General features: G+C 31.8%; 2 protein-coding genes across 3 annotated transcripts in view; both read left to right on the top strand.

Moving 5' to 3' along the window:
* Positions 1-1011: 1011 nt before the first annotated feature.
* LOC142330919 (peroxiredoxin 2-like) lies at positions 1012-3471 on the top strand. Its single transcript, XM_075376387.1, has 2 exons — positions 1012-1027; positions 2741-3471. Exon 2 carries the CDS (start codon positions 2752-2754, stop codon positions 3469-3471), a length of 720 nt encoding a protein of 239 aa, XP_075232502.1. The 5' UTR covers positions 1012-1027; positions 2741-2751.
* A 4044-nt stretch (positions 3472-7515) lies between these two features.
* The window catches only part of LOC142331061 (protein qui-1), an 889030-nt gene continuing 887142 nt past the window's right edge, over positions 7516-9403 (top strand). For both annotated transcript variants that reach the window (XM_075376703.1, XM_075376704.1), the window contains exon 1: positions 7516-7994. The gene's annotated coding sequence lies outside the window, so the exon portion shown is untranslated. The remainder of the gene's footprint in view (positions 7995-9403) is intronic.

Here is a 9403-nt window from a genome sequence, read left to right as displayed (position 1 = left end):
TATTATTTTAAACAAATTTTATCTAGTATTTTTATCGATAGATAGAAAATGAAAATACATAACAGTATGTTTTAAGGTAATGCGATCTTGTATCGTTATATAATTATAATTATTGTGTTCAAATATTATATTGTTATAATTAAAGTAATTACTTATTTGTAAGTATAATAACATTAATTAATAAGAGCTCTTGCATTATAATAAATATTCACATCGCTTAAAGTATTAACCAACTGATATATTAAAAGAAATAATTTAGTTTAGGTAAATGTATTATAATTAAAGTAATTAATAATAGTAACAATAAATTAATTATGTTTAAAAAAAAGTTTCTTAGTGTATTATTGTATATATTATTACTATTATGTAATATTAATTATAATATACAATTTCATGTATATTTTAAAATTTAATGTGTTTGTTGTTTTTTTTTTTCCATTTGTAAATAAATAAATTAGAACACACAGTATTAAAATGAATTACTTAAAATTTAATTAGTTTTTATTCCTTTATTTCCAGTTTTTTAATGCACTTTTTCCTCATTTTCGTTATATTTTTACGTTTGCATTGTTTATTAAGATGTAATTAGTTGAAGTTTTCTTTCTTATATAGTATTTTCAGGAAGAAAGATCTGCTACCGTCAAACAGAAATTTAGATTTAAAAAGAAATTCTTTTGAAATGTTTGTGTGAATTATGGAAATGATCGGCGATGGAACATCTAAAAATTGAAGTTTAAAAGTATAGCGTTATCGGGGAAAAAATTAAAACGATACGTGAAGAAGTTTTAAGACAAATTGCCTTACGATTTTAACATTTTTTGGCTATTCTGTAAGCCAATTAGATTCTTAAACCAAAATACCGACGTACATTACATACTAGTAGAAATTATATGTAGTAGTCTATGCGGTTGTGACATTATGACTACTAAACGTTTCAAAAATAGTAACATATACTAAGCAGTAAGTACATACACACAAGACTATTTATAAAGTGGTATGTACGAGGCTCAGCGGATAAATTTTTCACGTACACGTGTAACACGGGAATGAAATAAAAGTACAATACTTTAGCTACAAAATGCAGTATTTATTTTTCTATGTAATTCCCGTTTACACCGATACACTTTTCCCAGCGAGTGACAAGCTTTTACATCCATCACCGAAAAATTCTGGCGGTGTTTCTCGGATCCAAGAGGCCACAGCTTACTTCACCTCATCGTGGGTGGTGTTGTGATTACCTTTGAGATGAGAGAAGAAGTGGAAATCGCACGGAAGCGAGTGTGGCGGATGCCTTTCGAACGCGGCACACTCGTCGCCTGAGGTGTCTTAATGTCTCGATGCACCGTTCGAAGTTCACAGTCGTCCCATGTTCCAGATGCTCGGTCACATAAACGCGTTTGGCGTCTCAAAACACCGTCAAAAGGACTCTTCGCCGAGTTTTGAATTTTTTGGGTTTTGGCTATTCGTAATGTCTGTATTCTGTGCTTTGCCTTTTTTTCTTCCCGGTTGTAATGGTGTACCCGACTCTCATCTCCGGTCACAATATTGAAAAGGAAGTTGTTTCCTTCGACACGATAGCGGTGTAAACGTTCTTCCCAACATTCGACACTACGCTGCTTGCGTTCTTCCGTTAGTTTACGCGGTACCCATCGTGCGTAGATTTTACGGCGACCCAATCGCTCGATAATATGGTGTACTCCTTCTTTAGATATGTCTAGCTGAATAGCGATGCGTTACTGGGTGATTTGCCGGTCGCTTCGAAGCAAATCGTCCACCTCCTTTGGATGTTTCTCGTCAGTAATAAAAACCGGTCGTCCGCTGCGAGGTGCGTCCTCAATTGTCGCTTTACCAACTTCACGTTCCCTTCTCCTTCACCTTCATCATCGTCGATCCGTTACATTTCTACGCCCACCTGTCAACAGTTTCACTACCGCAAACCGCTTTTAAAAGATGAGAAATATTCGTAGGATTCACATTTTCTGCCGTTAAAAGTTCGATCACTGCGCGCTGTTTTAACCGTGTTGACATATTGGCCGTACTAGACTCCATTTTAACTGCTACTGAAAACAAACCGGTAAACGGATTTCAACGCATCGCTGGTTTGTAGAGGGGAATTTTAGCTATCGTTCTGCCACGCCCAACTCTATAGTACCTTCTTTTTCTTGTTTAGCCTCCGGAACTACCGTTCAGAGAATGATATGTACGAGTGTAAATGAAGTGTAGTCTAGTACATTCTCGGTTCGATCGTTCGTGACACGTGTGGTTAATTGAAACTCGACCACCAAAGAACACCGGTATCCACGATCTATTATTCAAATCCACGTAAAAATAACCGGATTTACTAGTACTTGAACGATGGAACTCTCGACTTCCAAATCGACTCGATAGTACCTATTGTCTCCGTGTAGCACGCTAGTGTGCAAAATTTATCGGCCTAGTCTGGTATATCTAAGCGTAAAAATTATTGCTCATAGAGCAGATTACGATTATATATAATTATATAAACAATCGTTTATATAATGTTATTATTGAACTTATCTTAAATTTTATGTTTATTTTTTAATTAATTTTTTCCCCAAAAAATTACTTTTTATTAAAATAAAAGAATAAGAAATTAATTATAAAAACCATATGTTTTTGTTATAAAATACGGTGGCTGCATTGTATTTTGTTTAGTTCATAATAATTATTACGTTAAAAGCTTATTCGCTTACCGTAATTTACATTAATCTGTAATTAGTTTCTTTTACGATGCAAGTACCAAACATACAGAAAGAGGCTCCATTATTTTCTGGAACGGCTGTAAGTAATGGACAATTTAAAGAATTATCTTTGTCTAAATATAAAGGAAAGTATGTCGTATTGTTATTCTATCCGTTAGATTTTACATTTGTTTGTCCGACAGAATTGATTGCATTTTCAGATAGAATCGATGAATTTCGTGCTGTTAATTGCGAGATTATTGCTATATCTACTGACAGCGAGTTTTGTCATTTAGCATGGGTTAACATGCCGAGAAAAGATGGTGGAATCGGTAATATGACTATACCGTTATTTTCTGATAAATCCGGTAAAGTTTCAAAACAATATGGAGTTTTAAATGAAGATACCGGTGTACCGTATAGAGGTTTGTTTATTATCGATGAAAAACTATATTTACGTCAAATTACGATTAATGATCTTCAAGTCGGTCGTTCTATCGATGAAACTTTACGTTTGGTTCAAGCTTTTCAGTTTACTGATAAATACGGAGAAGTTTGTCCGGCCGGTTGGAAACCTGGTGAAACTGCTATGAAACCTGACCCAAAAGCCGCAAAAGAATATTTTGAAAAGAATTTTCCTAGCGATCTAAAATCAGTAGACGATATAAAGGTAAAACCAGTAGATGATATAAAGAAATCTGTAGACGATTTAAAAAAATCAGTAGCCGATATAAAGAAATCTGTAGCCGAGATGAATAATTCTGTTTAGTTGTGAAATATTTTGTTGAATTTTTGAAATTTTGAAACACTGATTTACTATTATATTACAGTTTTAGGGTAATAGGTTATAACGCATTCTCTTTTCTTTACATTAAATTAAGATTTTATGTTTTCTATTAACAAAACGATTATGATTTTTTGTAATTTCTTTGTTTTAAAAATATATTTTTGCCCTGTTTTTATGTTGCTGTATTTGTCTGTTTTATATATTTTTTGAACTGTACATTTAAAAATCTTCTTATTGTAATACATCATCTAAGAACAGGCATTATCATGCCGTTCGAAAAATATTATAATCAAATTTTTATTATTGCTCTTTTTCACTTGGCGGTTTTGATTATGAATAATTATTATTGTTATAATCTAATCATAGAAGGCATTAATTTCTAGAAAACAAAATTCTAAAGTCGGTTTGGTATAAAGCACAATTTAATTAATATTTGTCATGTGCATTTGTAAGTCGCATGGTAAAAGCTTTTCGCTAAAATGTTTTTTATGTACTTTATGAAATTATGTTTTTTATAAAATGATTCATGAGCAAATAAATTGTTTCATTGATGAACATTTAAAATTCCGTAATGTTTTTTTACGCAGTTTTGTTTTGTTTAAATTCATATTAACAAATGAATTACTGTTTTTTTTTGTTTTTTTTTTTTTTCATTAAGGCGTACAATTCCGTCCCGTAAATATTTTATGTTAATAGAGAATAATGAAAATAATGTTTCAGATTAACTTCCCTAATTAATTTCATTAATATTAAGAACCACTGCTATTATTTGGCTAACAAAAAATTAACAATGCATTCCAAAAGGATACAATTTCATTAAGTAATTTTTTTTTCACTGCGATAAGAAAAGAGTAAAAAAATATTTAAACGAAATATTGATTTTATATCTTTATTTCAAAACTACAATTAATTATTTTAATACTAATTACAACATCAATGAGATTTTCATAATGGAAGACTGCCAACAAAGAACAATTTAACTAAAAATTATATATTTTTCATTAATTTCCCACTGCTGGGGGACGGGTGGCAACAAGTTCTATTATCTTTTTATCGTTCAGAATATTACTAGTTTTTCAATTTTTTTTATACGAATATATGTTTATCCCGTATGAGTTCCTATGCCATTCATCCGATAGCGATGAGAAACCGGTGAGTTGTGGACACGCCCGCGAAGGTTTCTGAATTAGTTTGAACTCGCTAGGTGGCACTGCGGTCGAGATATTTCGAAAAATGTATTTACGGTCCGATTTGGTTCGTATTCAGAACTTATATTAATTACGCGAAAAGAAATATTTTTTGTAAAAAATGGACCCGCTAGGAAGCGCTGGGGTCGAGATATTTTGAAAACTTGAATTTATAATCCGATTTGGCTCATTCATATGTCACACGGAAAAAATGGACCCGCAAGATGATGCCGGGGTTAAGATGTTTGGAAAAATTGCATTTACGGTCCGATTTGGCTCTTAGTCAGAATATATATTAATAAAGAGAAAAGAAAAATTTTTGCAAAAACTATACCCGTTAGGTGGCGCTGGTGTCGGGATATTTACGAAACAAAGAAACAAATGCACGCCGACTTTCTTTTATGTATATAAGAGGCGATGTTCGCACGTGTGTCCGCTGTGGACTAAAAAATTACTGGACCGATTTACGTTCGGGAAAATGGGGAAAGAAATAGGGAACAGGGAAACAGAGAAATAGGAAAAAAGGAAAACCGGTTAAAGTGAAAGGTTAAATTTTGTCCCGTAACGGTTCAGTTTTTTAATGTTTATCAAACTTTCAATCGCGTTAATTTAATACGTACTCAAATCTAGTAATAACAAAGCATTGCGGGGTCGGCTAGTATTTGTATAAACAAAGGTTGAATTTCAATTTTTGTTAAAGAAGCTGCTAAAGATCCTAGGAAATTTGAACGGGCGATGGAGCTCAAGTATTTGATACGTTAAAGTTTTGGGAAAAAATCGATTAACTATACCAATATGTAATTTTTGTTCGATAAAAGGGAACTGGAGGTAACGGTAAGTGAACCTGTTTACTAATACGATGGAATGCAATTTATTTGTTATATTGCACTTCACGTCAGAAAAAATGTTAAAACAGTGTTTTTAGCTCGTATATTTCACCTTCTTTAATTAATAAAAACCCCTAAAGTGCTGGAGGGCCAAACAAGCCTAATAGCGTTTTATTTGCCCTTGAAATGTCTTTTGATAAAGAACGATTAAAATGTGACAATTTCAAGGGTGCAAGAGGATGGACTAGCGTGTTAATTATATTACTGAGATTTTTAAATTAGAACAGATTAAACCAAAAAAAAAATGCGTTAAAATATCGCAATATACCGCTTCATGTTAATTTGGAGTTCCCTAGCACAAGTAAATGTAAGTATAAAGGGTGTGAAATTCAATGAGATTAATACATTTATTAACCTTTTGTCGTAGAATTTGTTTTAAAAATCATACGGATTGAGTAATCCCTGGAATTAGAATGCTTTCTGAAAAATAACAAAATGATTATTATTGCGATAAACAAATGATGTTTTCAAATTTTACCGCTTAATTTCTTCCAGTTTTTAAATTTTCAAATTCTCGTGCGCGCGTGAAAAAATACACGCGCGCGCATGGGTGTTTATTTTTTCTGATTGATGGATTACGCCTTTGTTAGGTTAGTTTATTTTCGGGGACTTATATCACGGTCCTGAATAGTTTCAACGTCTCAATATATTGTATTAAAAAGAATTTTTTAATTTACTTTGAGCTGTAATTCATCTGTAGTACAACCAACAGAATAATCCTGCCGGTCAAGCCTCGGGTGATAAATGACCCTTCCGGTTCCCGTGTTCAAATAAAAATGAGTTCTAGGAAACGGCAGAAGAGAATTTTCAAAATAACTGAAGAAATGTAGCAAAGATTTTAAATTAGATAGTGTATTTTCAACGAGTGCTGAAAATCTCTTTGACTACGTTAAATATTTTTGTTTGTTCCTGAAAGTAGAAACGTATTTTGATCGAGAACGAACAGGTGATGTCAAGGGATCTTGATTGTTGATGCAGCTGAAGGACCCAAACTCTTACATCATAGCCGATATTTTATGTCGGATGCCTCATGGAACAAAACATTTTTTTTACGAAGAATTGTTTTAATTACGGTTATATTTTAAAAGTAAGCTCGAGTTTAAAATCCCTAATAATCTTGCTGTAAAATTATCATAATTTATTTAAAACCGTTTAGTATTTTACTTAACTAATAACGCATTTTAAAAAGAACAGTTCAAGCATCTAATGTTTTAACTGTCCCGTTTAAATGTGTCCCGTTTGCAGGACCCAAACGCATACCAAAATTTGGTGTACGTATAACTATTTGTCTATGACGATCGATCCATGGATTCAATCGATATTGCGTGCTATTCAACGGCTAACAAAAACAAACTAGTTTCAGCTCCTGCGTGGAAGGAACAAAGAAAATCTTGGAACAGAGATACACGATTAAAAAAGAAGAGTTAGTAGTTATACACAATAAAATAGTTATTATAATAATAATGATATATCTTATTACATTACTATAACCATTTCATTATGTATCTTATTAGCTATATAAATAAATAAATCTGTCCAAAGTAAAGTAATTTTAAAGCCATTAATTAATATCTTAATACATAATTATTTACTCTGTTAAAGAATGTGCTGAAAATTCATGTATCTGTAATAATTGTTATTTAAATATTAACAGAGTAATAACGTTGAATTTTTTTTTTAGCAGATGTAATAAATTTAATTTGTTATCTATTAGAAATCTGTCTTCATTAATCGTACTAATTTACATCAAAGATAGCTTTTTTTAATTTAATAATAAGAAAATAATTTAATTTTTTTATTTGTCGTTGCTGTTTTTCTGAGAACGCGTATTCTCACGTACTAACAAGCAAATGTTAATTTTCAAAATGTCTTCGTTGTAATACTACTCTAACAGAAGTCACGTTGTAAAAACGCATAATGAATAACGTTAAACGACAAACTTTCAAAAACACTTATCCTGTTGCATCACTTCATAACGATAACACTAGAACAAGAGGGATAATATTTATAATGCAGAAAGTTAATCAGTGTCGCTTCCAATTAACGCATGCACGTATGTCGGCAGAGGATACGCTCGGCTTCGGTACGGAAATACACGAAGATGAGTTTAAACTACACGGCTGTTATTCGTTGTTTGAACACATACCGTACGATACTAAGTATTTTGTCCTTGTACACTCAGTTTGTTTTTGATCGCTGCATGCTACTCGCCGATCATTAATTTTCTGCCGTTGTTTATTTAAATATTGTGTGCAGTTTGTCATAACACATCGCCGCATAGTGCGTTGGTGTACTATTTATTATCATTCTATAATGTTTTTTCTTTTTTTTAACTTAATATAATGGCGTTAACATGTTCGTTAATTACGTACGTTTTTTACAGTCGAGTGTGTTGTAATCGCATACAGTTTAAAAAGTGATTTTATCTACCGTAAGTTTTTAAACTTTTATGTATATTTTTTTATACGTTAATTTTGTTTTGTCGAATGAACAGTTGATAAATCGGGAATCGTTTAAAAATTTACTGATGTATCGGTAATTTTTTTTTACGGGAAGGTTTGAACAGGTTAAGGTTAGTTTAAGATACGTACCCTGTAATTGTATTTTAATAGCCTGTCATTAGTTTTATGTATTAAGTTTTTAAAAGTTATTTTATGTTTACGTTAATATTATTTCGTTTAGAAATATATATAACGGTTAAAGTAAAACCAGCGCCTTTCTCTAAAAGTAACGAGTCGATTATATCTTTAATCATTTGTGTGGCTGAATATAATATCTATACCGGTCGACTTGGCAACTATAATAGTATATTCGGCCGAGTTAAGGGAAATGGGAAACCGTTTCATTCCTCACTTTTCATTGTAAACTCGGCGTAAGTGACATTATTCTTAAGAACGGTTTTGACATTTTCAAAAGTAATTTGCGATTCGTATAATCTCAGGTAAGCAAAAAGCATATTACGGTTATGAAGATAACCTTAACAATACTTACTATTTTAATAAATAGTCTTGTTTATTAGACAACACTTAAATTTTTCATTTACTGAAGCTAATTTGTCTTGATTATATAAGATTAACGTGATAATTTAAAAAAAATGAAAAAAACAATTATTACTCGTAATTTTTTAGGTTAAGTTTGGTTAAATTACATAAATAAATATTTTTTTTTGTCTTCAGTCATTTGACTGGTTTGATGCAGCTCTCCAAGATTCCCTATCTAGTGCTAGTCGTTTCATTTCAGTATACCCTCTACATCTTACATCCCTAACAATTTGTTTTACATATTCCAAACGTGGCCTGCCTACACAATTTTTTCCTGCTACCTGTCCTTCCAATATTAAAGCGACTATTCCAAGATGCCTTGGTATGTGGCCTATAAGTCTGTCTCTTCTTTTAACTATATTTTTCCAAACGCTTCTTTCTTCATCTATTTGCCGCAATACCTCTTCATTTGTTACTTTATCCACCCGTCTGATTTTTAACATTCTCCTATAGCACCACATTTCAAAAGCTTCTAATCTTTTCTTCTCAAATACTCCGATTGTCCAAGTTTCACTTCCAAATAAATACAAATAACCATTTATTAAAATTAATAAAGAGACTGTTTTGAATGTATGTTAAACTCTATATGGGCCCATTTTCCACCGAAATCCGATCGACTACTTTGTTTTTAAATAAAGCTGTAGCTGTGGTGGCTTTAATACGTAAGTACCAAATATTAAGAAAAAGATGAAAATTAGTTTTGTTAGAAATGATACCGATTCTTCTGGCGGGTAAAAAATTGTAATGTCCTGCAAAATTTGGAAAAAGTTTTTTACATCTTGTACCGTTAACAAAACAA

The sequence above is a fragment of the Lycorma delicatula genome, chromosome 10 (assembly GCF_047948215.1).
Source record: "Lycorma delicatula isolate Av1 chromosome 10, ASM4794821v1, whole genome shotgun sequence".
Taxonomy (NCBI): Eukaryota; Metazoa; Arthropoda; class Insecta; order Hemiptera; family Fulgoridae; genus Lycorma; species Lycorma delicatula.
This window is presented reverse-complemented; position numbering and strand designations above follow the sequence as displayed.

What these genes read in the sequence shown, in the direction of transcription:
- LOC142330919 (XM_075376387.1), top strand. Translation starts at nt 2,752, where the DNA reads ATGCAAGTACCAAACATACAGAAAGAGGCTCCATTATTTTCTGGAACG.